Source organism: Chenopodium album, chromosome 1 (assembly GCF_948465745.1).
Source record: "Chenopodium album chromosome 1, dcCheAlbu1.1, whole genome shotgun sequence".
Taxonomy (NCBI): Eukaryota; Viridiplantae; Streptophyta; class Magnoliopsida; order Caryophyllales; family Amaranthaceae; genus Chenopodium; species Chenopodium album.
The window spans coordinates 78,464,214-78,483,951 of NC_137834.1; the positions used below are offsets into that span (position 1 = coordinate 78,464,214).

General features: G+C 38.0%; 1 protein-coding gene across 1 annotated transcript; it reads right to left on the reverse strand.

Moving 5' to 3' along the window:
- Nucleotides 1-18,559: 18,559 nt before the first annotated feature.
- LOC145636059 (uncharacterized) lies at nucleotides 18,560-19,300 on the reverse strand. The gene is made up of 2 exons (XM_081687503.1): nucleotides 19,084-19,300; nucleotides 18,560-18,984 (listed from the first exon to the last, which is right to left on the reverse strand). Exons 1-2 carry the CDS (start codon nucleotides 19,298-19,300, stop codon nucleotides 18,560-18,562), a joined length of 642 nt encoding a protein of 213 aa, XP_081543629.1.
- Between the last annotated feature and the right edge of the window lie 438 nt (nucleotides 19,301-19,738).

Consider the following 19,738-nt stretch of genomic DNA (forward strand, 5'->3'; position numbering starts at 1 on the left):
AATCTCGAACCAATGTTGTCAAACTCATGCATAAAAGATAGGCCTAATCTAGTCACAGAGCATTAAATCAATCAACAGGAAATTAATCTAGCAATGATAATTAACAACAATAAATTACCCCTTCATATTATTTATGGATCCCCATAAACCTTAGAAATAAAACTACTCACACATATTAAAAACTAAACTAATCAAAGCAATAAAATAAGTCATGATGAAAGGAAATAAGTAACTAAGATTAAGAGAAGAGAAATCGTTACCAAACTAATCTGTATTAATGGAAATAATCAAGAACAAGGTTTGAGAGAAAAGTTAAGAGAGAGAAAAGTCCTAAGTAGAGAGAGAAAGTCTAAGAAAGAAGATCCTCTAAAAATCCGTCAAAATCGTACTTAAACGTTTTCTTAAACAAGAATTAAAACTAAACTTAATCAGGCCTCTTAAAAACGCGCGCCCGATCGGGCAAAGGGCCGCCCGATCGGGCGCGCCTTTTTCTTCGCGTTCCTCCCAAGCAGCATCGCACGATCGGGCGCGCCTTAGCATGCACAGCACTATGGTATTGCCGCGCTCGATCGGGCTAGAGGTTGCCCGATCGGGTCCTTGCTTCCCTTTGAGGCTTGGACTTCGATTGTGTTAGATTTCTCGGCTCAATCCGGATTTCCTCCTCGGGTCTTGAATACTTGGTCCAAATGCCTCGAGATCCCAATTACCGAGCCCTTAATCACCGGCTCTCACCGATCCTGGACTCCAAAAGTGGCCGTGTCCTTCTAGCTTCCGTAGTTGATCCATAAAGCCCGGGAAAATGCTCCAAGAGTGCAATTTCCTGTAAAATACAACTAAAACTACGAAAACACTAGAAAACACAAATTAGTAATAAAAGTGGCCCAAAAGAGCCAAAAACACTACTAATAACGACCAAGGGACGGGGGTAAAAAACTATATAAAATGGACGTATCACGCGTCCAAACTCTTAACCATGGTACCCTTTTGACACCAAATAAAACCTGACCATAGATGAACATAGAATTGGACCTTAGGTTGCGAACTATTCTTTGCCTCATTGTGCCTGCGTGTCCTATGTGTGTATATTTGATCGATTTGATCCTAACCTTAACGATCTTTCTTTGTCTATGGTGGATTATTTTATGACTAACAATTGCCAATGTACCGTACTCATTTAGTAATTAGCGCAAACTCTAAAATTGACAAAAAAAACTGGTAAAATCACATAAAAACTTGGAACTGATTACCGTGCCACGACAACAAATGTACCGTGTCACGACGTCCTGTACCGCGCCACGGTGCAGATTTGCCGTGACACGACAGTTGCGCCGCGACACGGTGCCCAAGTCTAAGTCTAGTCATCCCCTAAATTGGTCTTCCGTGCTAATTTGGCCCGCGTGTCAGTCATTTTGGTTACTGTTCACATGTCTAGCCATACGATCATACCACGAGTCTTATAACATCACTTAATCACTCACGAGTCAGGTATAGTCCACCCACTTTCTTTATGTTCCAACTCGAGTCGTGCACCAGGTCGTTTATGATCGTATACTAGGTTCATGCACCCTTTTTTCGTCATAATAAAAAAATAAATGGAGTTTTTCTCACTTGTTTTCAAATGTGTATTTTTCCCTTCCTTTCCTATCTCGAGCAATAAGTCAAACAATTAAGTAAATTGTTTTATTTCACAGTACTTGGTCAAGGAGCATTACTTATCACCTTTTCTAAATGAATGGGTAGATTAATACGGTTTGAGTCATTACCGCAACAATCTCTTAAATCCAAGAGGCGTTCAAAGAGAACTTCGCCATCTCCACATTACTTATCACCTTTTAATGGCTACTAAAGAAGATATTGAGAACGCCAACAAATCCATCGAGGCACTATCTGCAATGATGCAAACCCTTACCACTAGGGTCACTACCATGGAACAAAACAAGGTCACTGTTTCTACCTTTGACAAATTGAAGGAACAAATGAGTAAGATTTCTAAGGATTTCACTTAAGTGGAACAGCCTCCCACTCCTTTGGATGTGAAATAAATGCTCCCTAAAAAGTTCTCCACTACTGATATTCCAAAGTTTAAGCCTACTAACAATCCAATATTCCATTTGAAGGTGTTCTCTGCAACCATGGCTCTTAAGGGATTGGACGTAACACTCTTCCTTACAGTGTTCCCTCTCTCCTTAGATCATGCTTGCCAACAATGGTTTTATTCCCTAGATTCTAAGCGTACTGCAACTTGGCAAGATGTCACCGACAGTTTCATGCATCATTACAAGTGCAACATTCAAACTAAAACTTCTGAACATGAACTCTCCATTCTCAAACAGAAAGTGAATGAAGGCGTCACCGCCTATCTGAACAGGTGGAGGGAAACGGCTTCACTCTTGGTAGATCCTCCCAAAGAAAGAAAGATGATTCGCCTCTTTATTCAAAATCTGACTCACAAATATAGGGAACATCAATTTCTTCCACTGAACACTTTTGAAGCTGTATACGACATCGACATCAATATCGAGGATGAGCTAATAAAGACTGCTGGTAGTAACAATAATAACACTTGGAAAAACAAGAAGAACGACCATCCTTCTTCTTCGTGTTCTAAGCACGAAAATACTACCAACTAGGGGTGTACATAAATTAACCGGACCGGAAACTGGATCTGAACCGGACCGGAACATTCAGGTCAGGTCCCGGTCCTTAAAAATGGTCTATTCTGGTTTTCGATCTGGTCCGAGTTTAACCCGGAATTTTTCGGTCAAGACCGAAAACCCGGTTTTTATTTTAAAAATATTTTGGGTATAATCAAGAAACAATTCATTCTCACTCTCAAGTTTCACCAACGTTCAGTTCAAATCTCTCACCTAAAAAACCCTGAGTGCGATTCTCCCTCACCGGCGATTCTCTCTCACCGGAATCAAATCTCTCTCTGCGACTCCTCATTCATGGTTAGTGTTTTTTTTTTCTCAATTATTGATGAATATTTACTTGGTTGATGTTTGCATGTTGATTTTTTGAATTGTATTACATTTTTTGAGAGCATTTGTATGGGTTTTAGGGTTTCTTTTAATATGTGGGTTTATGATTTTTCATAGCTTTGATTCTGGGTTTTTGTTTTTTCAATGCCCACCACCTGTTCGATAAAATTACAACATTTGCTACTAAGCTTTGAAATAATTTGGTAGTTAGTAATTGTGAAGTTATTTGTTGATTTGACTCTGATTTCAATCTGGGTTTTGGTTATTCTGTTGTTTTAAGCACAAAGTTGGGTTTGATAATGCCTTTAGTTTTTGTAGTTTGAACTCTGAAGGACATCTATAGCTCTATAAATGTAAGGAAGTATTACAAAAGCTCACTAATAATAATCGGTAGATCAAGAAGTTTAACTTTGATTAATGAGGCTATAAAAATTGCCAATCATTTTGCCTCATGTCTTGTGGTCATGAAATTCATAAGTGTTATTTATTTATTTTCAATAAAGATAACATAGTGTAATTTGTGTTCTACTTTGGGATAATTATTAAAATCATAGACTTTGAGTTGACTGAAGATAAATCAAAGTAAAATGCGAACTTTGTATGGCATAAAACATAATGTTAGCTAGTAGGAAGTAGCTCAAGTAAGCTCATTCGTAATCACCGTGTATGTAACGTATGTTTAGATTTCTTGTATTTTTTCCCTGTAATAAAAAATAATCAAGGTAGGGTGTGGGAGAGGGAACTCCTTGAGCCCCTGTAGCATCAGAAACTCTGATAACTATGCAGAAGCATATCCAATTGATGATGCAATAGATTGAAGTGTAAATTCCCAATCTATTTCTCATTGCTACAATTAGTATCCCAAGTCCTAACTAATTAGTAGACTCATTGGTGTGATTCGTTTGAAGCGAGTGATTGAAGGGAGATAAGGGATCAAGATCAAGCATACAATCTAATATAATCTAGTTTGGACTTTAAGTAACTTTATTTGAGGGGAGGACTTTTATGTAACTTGTTAAATATGTTTTATACTCTGCTTTGATGTATATAATAAGTAGATAACTATGTTTTGGACTTAAAAAAAAAGGTCAATAATTTGTCCAAAAGAAGGCCCATAAACAGGTCGTGAAACAGGTCCAGAAACAAGTTCAAAACATGTCTAGAAACATGTTTAAAATAGGTCTAAAATAAGCCTTTATAAAGGAAAAAGGCAAACCGGTCCAAACAGGTCCAGACCTAGACCGGACCTGATTTTTCAGGTCTGGACTGGACCTGATTTTTCAGGTCTGGACCGGACCTGGACCGTCAGGTACAGGTACAATATCGGTCCACGTAAACCGGTACAAACCGGTCCGGGTTTGATCCGGTTCAGGTCTGGTCCGGTCCAAATCTAGACCGGTGTTCACCCCTACTGCCAACAATATAAGCCAAGTTGATCTTAATAAAGTGTTAGTTCTTGATGCTCCATTGACCAAGAAAAGGAGAACTTACAGTCCTTTAGGAATGACTTATGATGCGGCCTTTGATCGCCTTTACGGTCAAGGCTTGATCACACCTATTGGGCCATTTCCAGAGCCAAAACCTAAAGAAAGGAGCGCCAAATGGAATCCCAATGCCCATTGCAAGTACCATCAAGGAAGGGGTCATTCTACCGAGCAATGTTGGAATTTGAAGGACTTCATTTAAGACTTGGGAGATGTAAACAAACTTCTCGTCCCTCCAGGTGGTAAGAAGTGACAAGCAGTAATGAAGACAAGGCGCACGGCAAGCCCTTGGCGCAAGATTTCATGATTTCTTCTTTCTATTAGTTTCCTTTTCCCTAATTCAAGTCTAGCATAGATTTCCCTTTCTATAATTTGATAATTCACCATTTCATCAATAAATTGAGTATTCTTTACATCTCGATCATTTTCACACAAAAAAAAAAAAAAAAAAAAAAAAAAAGTAAAAAAGCAATTACCAAACTAAACACAAGGTACACCATTGACTTGAGGCACCTTTGTAACCCTGTCATTCCCTATTAACCATTCAATCACATATCCATTTCTTCATCAACCACTTTTAGCCTCGTCTAACGATTGGCCTTATTGATTCAACCCACATTCACTTAACCCTTGGATGGGAAGGTGTGCAATTTGTTTAACATTCAGAAAGCAAGTTTAAAAAAAAATCAATGTCTAAAGGCAAGTGTTCCAATGTCTTCGATATGAACATGTCTCAAATTTCGTCTCTCATCGAGTGCTTGGTACCGTGCCTGAGAAACATGAATGCTAAGTGAATGGTGGACTGCATGATCTGAGATTGCCTACATTGACTCAAAAGATTGAAAAAAAAAATTAAAAGAAAAAAAGAATTCAAATAAGAAAAATATATAAAAAATAAAACTTGCAAAGTCCAAATTTTCAAATACACAATTGCAATCTTGGGGGCTTCTCTCGGGTCTTGAGCCTTTTACCCCTTCCTTCCTTACACCATCAGCTTAACCATGACAACCCTTGAAAGACCTCTTTGAGGTGTACATACACTTGTGCAAAGTTTGGTTAGAGCTATGTTCGGCCTGATTCCTAATGGATACGTAGGCAACCTTACATTGAGGTGTGGCCACATTCATATGCATGATCGAGTCGAAGAATATCCTATGCTTATTCCTATGACCCTATCCATCTAGATCTAGACTTGAGGGCTTGAACCCACATCGTTTAGCCTACCTAGCCTAAAGGGTCACCATTTCGACTCTTCTCACATCTCTTTCCATCACCATAGCCTTTTCAGCCTCACCTTAGTATCACTCTCACACACTTCTTTCACAAATACATATCCATATCATCTTTCCCTTAGGAACCCTTTATCATGAAATCTTGTTTCCCTACCGCGCATGCTTCATTATCTTTCAAGACTACATTTATTAAAAGAAACATTGTATACTTGCTTAGCTTCCTGACCTGAGAAATGTTCATTGTTTCACGCATTGCGTAATGTGCTGATCAACATTTATGCATCAATAATTTGTAACCATACAAAGCATATCGTGCTTAGATCCTTGACTTAAGCAACATTCATTATGCAATAATCACTTCATCTATATACGTGCTTAGCTTCTAGACCTAAGTGACGTTCAAGATCGCTTCTTTACACCACATATGATGCCTAGCTCCATGACCTAAGTTCATTCATCTATAGTGTCACATGATGTAATTTCCCTTAGCCTCCTAGCCTAAGAACATGCATCATGCATACATTATTTTCAAGATAAACAATTCAATCCATGCGATTCATTTTGTCTTGCTTAACGAGGAAGTTCAAAACTTCTTTCCTTTTTCATGTCTTTTATTTTGGGGAAGTTCAAAAAATTTTCAAAATTCTTTCATCGAGGGAAGTTCAAAAATAAAAATTCAGTTTTCACGTCTTTCTTTTTTGAGATAAAGTCGTTACCCTCCACTCTTCTCATGACATAAATGACGGAAATTTTTTGCTTTTGCATTTTTGGTTGCTTGTGTCTGTACACACACAACCACAAGTTATATACATGTCATGTCGTGTCAAGTCAAACTTGGTCAAGTCAATCATAGTATATACGAGTCCTTTGGAAAATTTTATTTTGCAGGTCTCAATTATAGCCCACTTCCGGGAACAAACGGAACATCTACAGCCCACGTCCGGGGACAAGCGGACCATTTACAGCCCACGTTTGGGGAAAAGCGAATCATCTACAGCCCACGTTCGGGGACAAGCGGACCATCTACGACCCACGTCCGGGGACAAGCGAACTATCTACAACCCGCGTTCGGGGACAAACATTTTTTGCTTTTGCATTTTCGGTTGCTTGTGTCTGCACACACACAACCACAAGTTATATACATGTCATGTCGTGTCAAGTCAAACTTGGTCAAGTCAATCATAGTCTATACGAGTCCTTTGGAAAATTTTATTTTGCAGGTCTCAATTATAGCCCACTTCCGGGAACAAAAGGAACATCTACAGCCCACGTCCGGGGATAAGCAGACCATTTACAGCCCACATTTGGGGACAAGCGAATCATCTACAGCCCACGTTCGGGGACAAGCGGACCATCTACGGCCCACGTCCGGGGACAAGCGGACTATCTACAACCCGCGTTCGGGGACAAACGAACCATTTACAGCCCACGTTCATCGATAAGTGAACCATTTACAACCCACGTTTGGGGGACAAGCGAACCAACTATAGCCCACGTTCGGGGACAAGCAAACCAACTACAACCCACGTTCGGGGACAATCGAACCATCATCATTTTTAGTGATCATCTCCCAAGCGAAGACGATTCACGGCGCAAGGTTCTCGATACACAAAGACTTGCAATCTCATCATTAGACAAGTTTTTCCTCAAGCATGGAAAATTGTCGATCGTTGCCACCTCTCAAAGCGAAGAATTCAGCGATTATATCATCTGTTGACTTTCCTCAAGCATGGAAAGTATTATCTAGTGGATTTCTTCAAGCATAGAAAATCGCCAAATTCATATGTCAACTTTCCTCAAGCATGGAAAGTATCATCCGGTAGATTTCTTCAAGCATGAAAGCTACAAAAGTCATCAGTCGACTTTCCTCAAGCATGGAAAGTATCTCAACGAAATGTCATCCGGTGGATTCCTTCAAGCATAGGAAGCTACCAAACTCATTTGTCACCGATTCACTGGTGTCAGATAAGCATTTTATCCTGTTACACTTTTATTTGTAGAACTAATATTTTTATACAGGTATCGGCGTATACAGAGTGATTTGGGATCGCATAACGTCTTAAATCATTCTCCGTCCTTATCGACTACTTTAACTATCGTTTTCGAAACTGACGTTTCTACAAACTCAGTCAAAGTGGGGGCTTCTGTAGACACCTAAAAATGACTCCTCAAAACCAAACCCGATGATGAACAACCTTTCACCGCCATTATTGGCCGTGTTAAGTATTTAATCTTTGGAGTGCTTAAATCCATTTTTACATTCAATACATTTCAAAAACCAGCTTAATTCTTAGCCCATTTCCCCACACGATAACATGTTTCCTCTTTTCATGTTCACATCATAAAACCAAGAGAAACTGATTTTGTGGCCCAATAATTTTTATCTAGTTATTATTTGGTTGGATAGGCCTTGAAATAAGATTTCCAACAATATATCATAAGCCCAATTCCAATTTTAAACGAAGAAGATATGAGCAAAATACTAAACTCGGCCCAAAACCGACACCTTTCTACTAAAACGCTCATATCTTAAAATCTACAAATGATTTTGACTTGATTTTAATTGGGTTGGAAATTAGACTTGATAATATTTCCAATGATATATTAGATATCTTATTCCAAGTTACGGATCAAAATTTATCATAGTTTTAAAAACGCGTAAAAAACTGGAATTACCGCGCAGCAGTTAAAATGTCGCGATGCGGAAAATGCTGACGTGGCACGGGGCATATTGCTGTGACACGATGCCTTTTTGTGTATTTTCCGCGTTTTTCTTCACAAATTTATGAATTTGGGCTCATTTCAGGAAAAGTAGTGCACCGTGACACAGCGCCACGTGCCGCGCCACGGCAGCTTCCGCCGTGTCACATTACCCATGCCGCATCACGGGATGTCCCGTGTTTTCTCCGCGTTAAACCTACATGGGTTTTATCTTTTTTAGGGCGGCTACTTCCCCGCATCACGGCATATTTTGTCGTGTTGCGGTAGAAACGTGTCGTGTCACGGTGCCCATTCCGTGACACGGGTCTGTTCTATGTTTCCTTCGTGTAAATCCTTAACGCGCTTTTATCTTCCGTAGGTTAATTCTATCCCGCACACTATTTTTCCCCAAGTCACGGCATATTTTGCCGTGTCGCGGCATGCTTTGTCGTGTCATGACAGTGTTTTTAAAGGTTTTTATCTTTTTAGAGTTCCCTGTTGTAGACACTCATTTGTGTCTCCCCAAAACCAAACCCAGTGATGAGTATCTTTCACGTCAAATCATAATCGAATGAAGCGAAAGTGTGGAAGGTTTAGTGTTGCGGATAGTTTTAATTTCTTTTCTCTTCTCTTTGTTTTTGAAAACTTATTTTAAGAAAACAGTCAATCCAGTTTGGTTGGTCCATGATATGGGTCCAATAGTAGTGTAGTTGGATGGGGCTTGACAAGAGCTTTCCAACGATATATTATAAGCCCAATTCCGATGAATATTGAGGAAATTATGGCCAATTTACTAAATTGGGCCCGGTTTGAGCTTTATATGCGGCCCAATGATCTAGGGAAGTGCCTAATATGATTTGTCATTCCTAATGCAATTAGGAATGGTTTTAGTCTTCTAGATTCTTCTAGAAGGTTCTTTTCATTCCTAATTCAATTAGCATTGATAAATTGACTTTTTGTTGACTTTTCAGAGTTTTAATCAAAATCAAATAGTATTTTCGAGAAAATTATATGATTTTATCCTCCAGTACGGCAAACTTATCTGATTTTCGAAAACGCGTAAAAACCAGGCTTGGCGCCTGACCCCAGGCATTGGCGCTTGGAACCAGGCCTGGCGCCTGGCGCTAGTGTTGGTGCCTAGCGCCAGCTCTGTTTTTTGTGCGTCGGACTCCGTTTTGTTAATTTTATCTTTTTGGCTGATTTTCTCTATAAATAACATATTAAAAACTCCGTTTTCATTCACCAATTTTCACGAATTATCATCTACAATCAATTCTCTCTCAATTCTTTCTTAGCTTTTTTCATACAAAATTCCGCATTCACAAGATCTAGAAACACCTAGCCATATTCGAAGTTGCCTTCGCCCTAGACGCGAAAGGTTTAATTTCTGAGGGTTTGGTCCCAAATCTCTCTTTCAATTATTTAATTTGATTGTTTTGTTTATTATTTTCCTTGAAGTTACTAACGTGTGTATTTTGTTATTAGAAAGAGGTACGAGGTATCAAAGTAAGTACTTTAATGGTTTTAATTGATATTATGATGTAGAAATCATGTTTATATTGTTATTATGATATTCCTAGTATCATGTCTAGGGTAATATCAAATATATTAAATATGATTCCTGCAATGCTTCCTATGTTCTTCCTAATATTTATTCATGTTAGTATCATGCATGTTAGGGCTAAAGATTTGATCTTGATTGCTTAGTGACATGCTAGGGTTTGTTATTAATCTTGTTAGTATCATGCCTAGGATCTTGCTATTATTATGCTTTAATATTAACATGAACATGATTATGATTATGATGATTATAATTTATTATGATTATGAATATTATTATTATTATGATTATTATAATGATTGATTATGATTATTATGTTGCTTGATATATTATTTATTGTTATTGATTGATCACGCCTTTTATACATGTTTAAAGGGAATTTGTACTTGTAATCACGCTTAATAAGATAATTAATAATCTTGTTAGGGTTAATTGTGATTATAATTCAAGTGATCGCCAATAAAATAGATTTATTTGTGCATTAATATTCAACCAACATAGATTAAACAGGTTTAGGGTTAATCCTATTGATTGCATGTTAATCAGAAAGCGCACATGAATACGATCAGAATAAAGTAGAGGCCTATTATTAGGGCAGGTAATCTCTTTTAGGTTGGATTTGTACCTTCATCCCCGAACCCTTATTTGGTTCTAGACCTTATGGAGTTGACGATCTCTTGGATCGTTAAGGGGTGTAACCTTCACCCTGTGAACGGTTTACAAGTTCCTAAAACTTGTTGGCGACTTTTTGCTCTATCTTCTTTCCCTTTGGACGCCACCGTACTTTAGTGTATGATCACAGTGGGGTTCAAGCTAGGGGATTAAAGCTTGAAATTTATTCCCTACACCTCCTTTCTACAGTTCGGGGCATGAAATCATTATTTCTTCCTCTCTTTTACACCAAAAATCATTCTCTTCTCTCTCTCTCTCTCTCTCTCTCTCTCTCTCTCACATATTCTAAGCCTTAAACCTATATTTCTAATTACACCATTCTTCCCTTAAGCACTCCAAGGAGTCCATACGACACCCGAGGTTCCGTCCTTATACCAAGGTGTGAAAGGTACAAATAACTGAGGGTTTGCACTGAATCAATTCTACATTTATTTAATTTAATTTCCATTTGATTTATATTTTTTATTGAAGTTACTAACAATGTATTCATGATGTAGCAATTTAAAGGAACGCGCAGAATGTGAATAATTAATTAATTTAATTACTTATTTTATTTTAATATTTCTAGTATCATGATTAGGTTATTTTATATTTAATTTGACTAACGTTATTATCGTTAAATTGCTTCCAATATTGATGTTTATTTTATTATATTTATTGATCACCATATTGCATGTTTAAAGCGAAAATGTAATTGAAAATCACGCTTAATAAGATAATTTGGACGACCGGTTTAGGTTCCTTTTAAATCTTATTATAAATCGAAGTGATCACTTATATTTTAGAATTATAAGTTGCATTAATATTCAACCAATTTAGCCTAATATTAGTTTGGAGCAAATGGAATCTTTGTTTGCATGCCTTTGAGATCGCATGAATACTTTTCATAATAAGAATCGAGTAGAGGCCAATATGGGCGAATGTGACTCCATGACTCACTTTGTACCATCATCCCTGATCCTCCTTTCGTGGTTCTGAACCATATGGAGTTAGTAATCTCATGGATAATGAATGGGGTGTAAGCTTCACTGGTCAATCGTTGTTGCCTTTTGTTGTCTCTTATTCGTGGTTGCCTTAAATGATCCGTGAACAGTTTACAAGTTCCTAAAAAAACTTGTTGGCCGCTCCCTACTTTCCTTGTCCCTAATCGTATTATGTCAATTCTCACTTCCTATGAGTGCCAAACATATTCACACATGATTTAACGTAGGCGCGTTTCAAACAACGCCTACACCAATACTCCTCTGAAAAGCCAACGGTTCAAAATCGGTGGCAAAAACAAGTATTGGCACCGGTTAACTGGTGGCAATATTTATTTTTGCCACCGGTTAACCGGTGCCAATAACCCCTTCCCGCTTTTTTTTGGTATTAAATATATATGGCACCAGTTAACCGGTGCCATTTACTTATATATTTTTTTCCTTTTCTTTTTCCTAATAATAATTATAAAAAAAACTCTGAACATCGAATATTAATTCTGCCATTAATATTGATATTAATTCTGCCATTATATAATTATAATTAATTATAATTAATTATAATTACTACTAATAATAATAAGAATAATTTCTAAATTGAAATAAGAACAATACATATATATATAGATATTAATAATCCCAAATGCAACAATAAATAAAATAAAAGTGTCATATACATATATACAAACAACACTAATTATTTAATAATGTAGTTAAAAAGTTAACAAAATATAAATTCAAATAGAAGTGACATTTACAAATTAAAGGTGATGAAAGACACCAACATGTCTCGAACTTCATTAAGTTCCTTGCTTGTTAACGAACCTTCCTTTTGTACCTTGCAAAATTTGGAATACATATAAATTATGTTAAACATGTAGAACTAAATTTTTAAATAATTAAATACCAAACTTGATTTATTATACGTGGCTCACATATATAGAATGTTTCTATTACTTGTAAGAATAAGCAAGTAATAGTCATAGACATGCATTTACAAGTTCACTTAGGTCAAAATGGCCTAAAATTAAATAAGACATGTATGACTTCTACTTTGCCCAATTTCTACATTTCTTAACAAATGAACTACTTCTTTCTCATAAATGTCAATAATACTTAGTGCGTGGTGGCTAGGCCTTGAAATCACATCAAAAGAGCATTTTAATAAGTTTTAGGACGCATTTTCATCCTAAATGGCTTAAATAAGGCCTATATGACTTCTACTTTACCCATTTTCTACATTTCTTAACAAATGAACTTGTTCTTTCTCATAACATGTCAATCAATAACTATATACTAAAAGACACACTAGAAATGACACTTGTCATCTTCTGGTGTGTCGTTAGATTTTTTTTTTTTTTCTAAATAAAATTTTATTAGAGAAACAAATGTTATCCGAATATAATTCCCTAATCTTATATGATATTATTACTTTTTTTTTGGGACATATGATATTATAACTTAAAATAAAAAAAAAGATTTGATATATTTTTAACACATATATTTAAATAGCTATTTTTCTAAAAAAAAGATTCTTAACATAACTTTGTCATTTTCTACTTCATTTTATATGTAACATATCTTTCGTAATACTCTTTTTTTGTATCAAAATTTGTCAACTAAATTTTTAGATAATTTTGTTTTTAAAAAAACTAATATAATGATAGTTTAATAATGATTATTGAAAATTACCGTGCATGGCACGGGAACTAACCCAGTTATACTTAGTTTTGGGTGGCTAACCCTTGAAATCACATCAAAAAAGCATTTTACTAAGTATTAGGATGCATTTTCATCCTAAATGGCCTAAACAAGGCCTATATGACTTCTACTTTGCCCATTTTCTACATTTCTCAACAAATGAACTAGTTTTTTCTCATAACATGTCAATGTTTCATAGTTTTAGGTGGCTAACCCTTGAAATCACATCAAAAGAGCATTTTACTAAGTTTTAGGACGCATTTTCATCCTAAATGGCCTAAATAAGGCCTATATGACTTCTACTTTGCCCATTTTTGACATTTCTTAACAAATGAGCTAGTTCTATCTCATAACATGTCATTGTTTCATAGTTGTGCATGAGCATTGAAAAATTAATTAAATAAGAAGGATAATCACCACTAATCTGAATAATATAATATAGCTTAGTAAAGTTTATAGTTCATACCAATATAGAAAGTACAATGGATATAATGTCTCGAACTTCCTACTTGAGTAGCTAATACACTTGTGCTTCACTACATATGAATCTATAAAAATAAAAAATAAAAAAACAAAACAAAAAATAAAAGTTAGTAATTATTTAATAACTACATACATTGCTCAAGTATATTTTAATTACCAAAATTCAAGTAACAAGGTTACTAATCTCTAGCAAATTAATACCTACATACATTGCTCAATTATATTTATTCACTAATTTATAACACGTTTACTAATCACTGATTCAACCACAATATATTTAATTATCAAAATTAAACTAACTAAAAAACTTACTAATCTCTAATTTATATAAAATTTCCTATTAAAACCACCTAAAATTCACAAAAAGAAACATATATAAAAACAAACATATAATATAGACAGTTTAACTACCAATTAGAGGTGATAAAAAATCGGGCCTGGGCCTAACACAATTTCTCGTGCCCAAACCCGTAAAAAGTAGCGGGTTGCCAGGCTAAAACAGGCTTTTCTGGCTTTTTCGGGACGGGTTCGGGCTTTTAAACTAAGAATGCGTTTTTATGCTTGCCTAAACCCGCCCTATTTTCAAGCCGGGCCAATGTTGATCACCTCTACTACCAATAATCAAAATTGGGGGTTAAATTATATTGAAACCTTAGCTAACTTTAGTTTACTCATATATGCCCAATAATTGTTCAAAATGCAAATTGAAATATAGGTATAGAATTCAAATTAATTGTTCAAAATGACTAAAAAAATTAAACACTAACCCTAAGTGGAAGTGGAAAGGGGTAGAACGATGGAGGGAAGAGGAGGTGGATGCGGCTGGACAAGTGGCGCACTAGTGGAACAATTGTACTCGCGCGCAGCGTCAATGCGGCTGTGGAGGTGGTGGAGTGGTGCAGGTGGATGTACTCGCACGCAGTGGTGGAGGGGTGCTAAAGGAAAAAGGGGGCGTAGCTAGAAGGAAAAAGGAGAATGAAGAGGGAAAGGAAGAAGCAAGTGACGTCAGTGGTGGAGAAGGTGAGTCAGAGGTGGCATCAGTGGTGGAGGGGTGAGTCAAGTCGATGGTGGAAGCTAAGGGTTTGAGAGAAGTGCAGTGAGAGTGAGTAAGGAAGTGCAGTGAAGAGCTGAGAGAAGAGAATGAAAGAATAGCTAATTAAACTAAGATGAGGCAGGCGCTTTTTTTTAACAAAGCCACCGGTTCAAAACTGGTGGGATTAATATTTTCCCCACCGGTTCTGTTTGAACCGGTGGCAATTCTCTTCCCTCAAAATCCCGCCCATTTTACTCATTTTTTCCTCACCGGTTTAAAAACCGGTGGCCATTCCTCGGTGTCAATTATCATTTTTCTACTAGTGTTATCCTTGGTAAACTTGAATTTTTTATATTAAGCTAACCATAACATTAATGATAAATTGTAGTTAAATATTTAATTATAGTTAGTTTTTTTCACATTAAAAAAAAAGAAATTATTTTTCGGAAATTTTGAATTTTGGTATCTCAAAAATGGACCCAATTGGATTTTCACACCCGTTTTAAACATTTTTTTTTTTTACTTTGGTACCCATCAAAGTGTAAAATTATAGGTTTTGGTACCTCCGTCCATGTTCTGTTAACTTTTTCGTTAGTGGGGCTCATTATTTAATTATTTAATAATTTAATTTTTAAGAAAAAAAAAATGAAAAAACTTTTTTTTTAAAAAAAAACTTAAAAATAAAAAAAACCAACCAGCCACCCTTCCCCCTCCCCGTGTCGGCTACCGGTGCCCAAACATTCCCCCGGTGCCGGTGAGCCCACATCCTTCCTTTCCCTCCTCCGATCTCAACCGCAGCTGCTAAACCACCGCACATCGCCACACAGCTGAACTCCAAAACAACCACTATTAGGCGAAAACAATCCCCCCGCCCCTGTTTTTCGGCCTCCCCCTTCCCCCTGAAACAACCACCCTCCCCTTTTCATCGCCCCTCGAAACCCTAAAACCCACTTGAAACAACATGAAAACAAAACCCGTTAAGGGATTTTAAACAACCTAGAAAACGGGTGGTTTTTTAGGTTGTTTCAGGTGGGTTTTATGGGGGATGCTTCAAATGGGTTTTGCTAGTGCGTGTAGCAGGGATGATTTTGGTGGTGGTATGGTGTAATGGAGCGGCAAATTGGAGGTGAATTAGGGAGTTTCGAGTGGTAGTGGCGGCGGTTGAAGTGTGTTCGGCGGCTTTGGTGACGAGGTTGCGTGTCTGGCCGCAATGGCAGGCTGCTGTGGCTGGGCTATGGCCTAGCCGCGGCGACATGCTATAGTTGGTTGTGCACCTGATAATTGGTGTTTTGGTGGCTGGAAGGTGGTTTTCGGGGTGGTAATCGTTGTTTTGGTGGCTGGAAGCTAGGTTGTTCTCGGGGTTGCCGGTAGCCGCACGGGGGGGAGGGAGGAGGGATAAGGGTAGCTGTGAGGTGGCAGGACTATGGCTAGGCCCCACTAACGGAAAACATAACAGAAATGGAAGAAAATACCAAAACCTATAATTTTTAAATTTGACGGGTACTTAAATAAAAATAAATTTTAAATGGGTGCAAAAATTCAATTTGGTCCATTTTTGAGGTGCCAAAATTCAAAATTTCCTTATTTTTTACAAAAAAAAATCATCCCCTTCTCACAACTCACCGGCTAGCCACCACTCTACACTCTCCCGCCCCCACCCACGCCGGCGCCCTGCCACTTCCTCAACGGCACGTCGACCCCCCTTGAACCAAATGCACCCACCCTCTGCAACCACCAGCCAACCACCACAATCAATTAACCTCTGTAACTCACCACACCACAATCAATCAACCCCCGCAAGCAACCAATCACCACCGCAATCAACCAATCAGCAGCACCCTCCGCAACCACCAGCCAACCACCTTTCCCCCGCCACTGTGCCTCTCCTTCCCCAGAACACCACCCACTTGCCTGAATCCCCCTCCCCAACATCCCTCGAATTAAATCTCCCCAATTTGAACCTCCAAAACCACGACCCCCTTGCCCATCCGAAACTTGCATCCAAACTTTTAATTATGTAGATTAGGGTTCTGGTCGCTTAAAAAATTCACAAATTGGTTCGAATGTTTGTATTTTTAGATGATGGTGAGGTTAGAAGAAGGAGAGAGGGTAAGGAAAGGTCGTCGGTGGTCAACTGGGGATTTTGGGAGGGGGGAGAGGTTGTTACGATTTTGAGGGGGAGGGGGATATGGTTTCCGGGAAAAGGGGTGCTGGTTCAGGGAGATGGGGGAGAGGCGACGATGGAGGCTAGGCCCCGGCGTGGGTCGAGGAGGGTGGAGTGGTGGTAGGCTGGTGGCTTAGGGAAAGGGGGTAATTTTTTTAATAAAAAAATATTATTTCTAAATTCATTTAAATATAGGGAAATTTTTAATAGTACTCATAAACTTTTTTTTTCTCAATGGTAAACTCTAAAAATATCAAATTACTTTGGTAATCTATAATTTGGAAAAATAATTCAATGGTAACATTAGTTAAGCATTTTAAGGAAACATTAATCATGGTTAATGTTTTAGAAGGGAGGGAAAATAGAAATGCCTAAAATACCCCTATTGAAAAAAACCCACCACCCTCTTCTTCCCTCCGCCACCCCTTATCCACCCGGCCCCGACTAACTGCTCCCAACCGGCGCCGACCGCGCCCACCTAGATCCCCTCCCTGATTCACTAATTAACACCGTCAATCGTCTCTCGTCGATTTCACTTACTCACAATCCCCATTAATCGAACACCCACCAATATCATCATCATTTTCACCACTGGAGCAAATTCCATTAGCCTGTAACAAATTTAAGGCGGCGGAATCCCAACTCTAGAACCTTCTTTAAAAAGCTTAATAGCAACCCTGGGTTTTGACGAAGATCGAACTGGGCTAACGGCTTCAAATCAGGTCGATTTTTCCACAGGTAACTTGAATCTGGAGCTAACTTCACGAACCCTGGGTCAAGATCGACGAGGTTGTTGGGAATTTGTGGGCTCATTGTTTTTGTAATTGAGGAAATTTGTGGTGAATTGGGTGAAATGGAATCGATTAGGGGATCAGCGTCGGCCGTTGGGGGTTTCGGTTGAGGATGGTTGGGGTTTTTCAAGGGTTTTGGATTATGGTTTTAAAATGGTTTTGAGTTTCGTGGGGATAGGGAAGGGGGCTGCTAGTTCATGTGGTGCCGGCGTCGGCGTCGGAGGGTCTAGTCGCGGCCGACGCTGGGGGATGGGGGATCGAGGCTGGTGGTGTCTGTTCGCCAACAGTGATGGCTGGGGAAAGTGTTGTTAGTGTTTTTTTTATTTTTTTTAAATAATTTAATTGTTAAAAAATAAAGGAAAATATGATTTTCAAGGATATATTAGTCATTTTGCCTTTAGTTAATCATGGTTAGGCTTATAAATGTAACTTAATCTCATTAATGTCATCATTGAATTAATAACACAAATTGTTGATTACTAAAGATAATTTGATTTTTTCATGTTTACCATTGAGAAAAATGAAAACCTCAAGAGCACCATTGAGAATTTTCCTTAAATATAAAAAAAAATAGCTATAGTTAAATATTTAGTTAAATTTTTTTTTTTTTTTTTTTTTGACAAAAACCGCAGCTTAGCACATATTATTAATTCACCAAGTCTTCAATATCATTACATAAAACCCCCTGAATTTCAGTAGGATACTCTTCAAGCCAAACACGATACTCACTAAAATTGAAACTCAACTTTGCTAAGCTATGGGCAACTACATTACCAGACCTTATTTAGCTTCTAACAAAAGAAAAAGAACTGTTCTAAGGGGCTGACAGCTACGAGCAAGCAGTAGGATGTCCCTCACCACATTACCAAACACACACGGAGGTAAGAGTCCCTTCTTAACATGATAGAACATCTTGATGTTATCAGTTTCTAGTATGAAATTTCTGAAGCCTACCTCCATAGCTATCTTCATACTAGCACGCATTGCAAGGGCTTCACAAACATCAACATCCACCTTCCCCATTTCAGTCGAGCAAAAGATTACCACAGCATCCCCCTCATCATCTCTCAGGACCCCTCCAATACCCAGCACCTGTCCCTGGAAAGCAGCGTCTGTATTCAGCTTATAAATACCAGTTGCAGGAGCTTTCCACTTTGAGCAAAGCTGTTGCGTATTACTTGCAGCATCATGCCTCACATTGGCCTCTTCAAACTCACCCACCAAGCACACTACCTTCTGAAGTATATCAGCTTCCTACTTCACTTTCTTTTCAAAAACCCACGTATTTTGATTTAGCCATATACCCCAAACCAAGCACCAAAAGATATCCCACCATTTGGTCTCTTTGACTTTTTCAAACATCATATCACACCAACCTCGAAAGTTTGCCTCAGGATCAAGGGAACTAGTATTAAGGCGCAACACAGAATGTCTCCATAAAGAAGTAACAACTGGACAACAAAGTAGCATGTGAGCAGTGGTCTCCTCCCCCTCTCTGCACATTGGGCAACGGTGATCCATATTTATCCCCCTAACCACCAAACGACTCATCACAGGCAGCCTTTCCCTCACACTTCTCGAAGCAAATAATTTAATCTTCGGGGGCCATATTTGTTTCCAATTAAAAAAAAATATGCCCATTGAATGAGGTTGCCTTTCCCCTTTCCTCTTCCTCAACTATAAGATTATAAGCACTCTTCACACCATAGAAACCATCCTTCAAATGATGCAAAGACCAGCCATCCACCTCCTCAAACATGGGTATAGGAATGCTACAATATCATCAATTTCACACTAGGAGAACAAATCAGAGAGAGTTGTCATATTCCACTTCTGATTTTCCCACAATTCATTCACAAAAACCGGGGTGTCACTCCCATCCTTCCTTGGTGACAAGATACTAAATTTTGGAAGATTAGGAACCCATGCATGGATCTTCCCAAATACAAACACTATTTC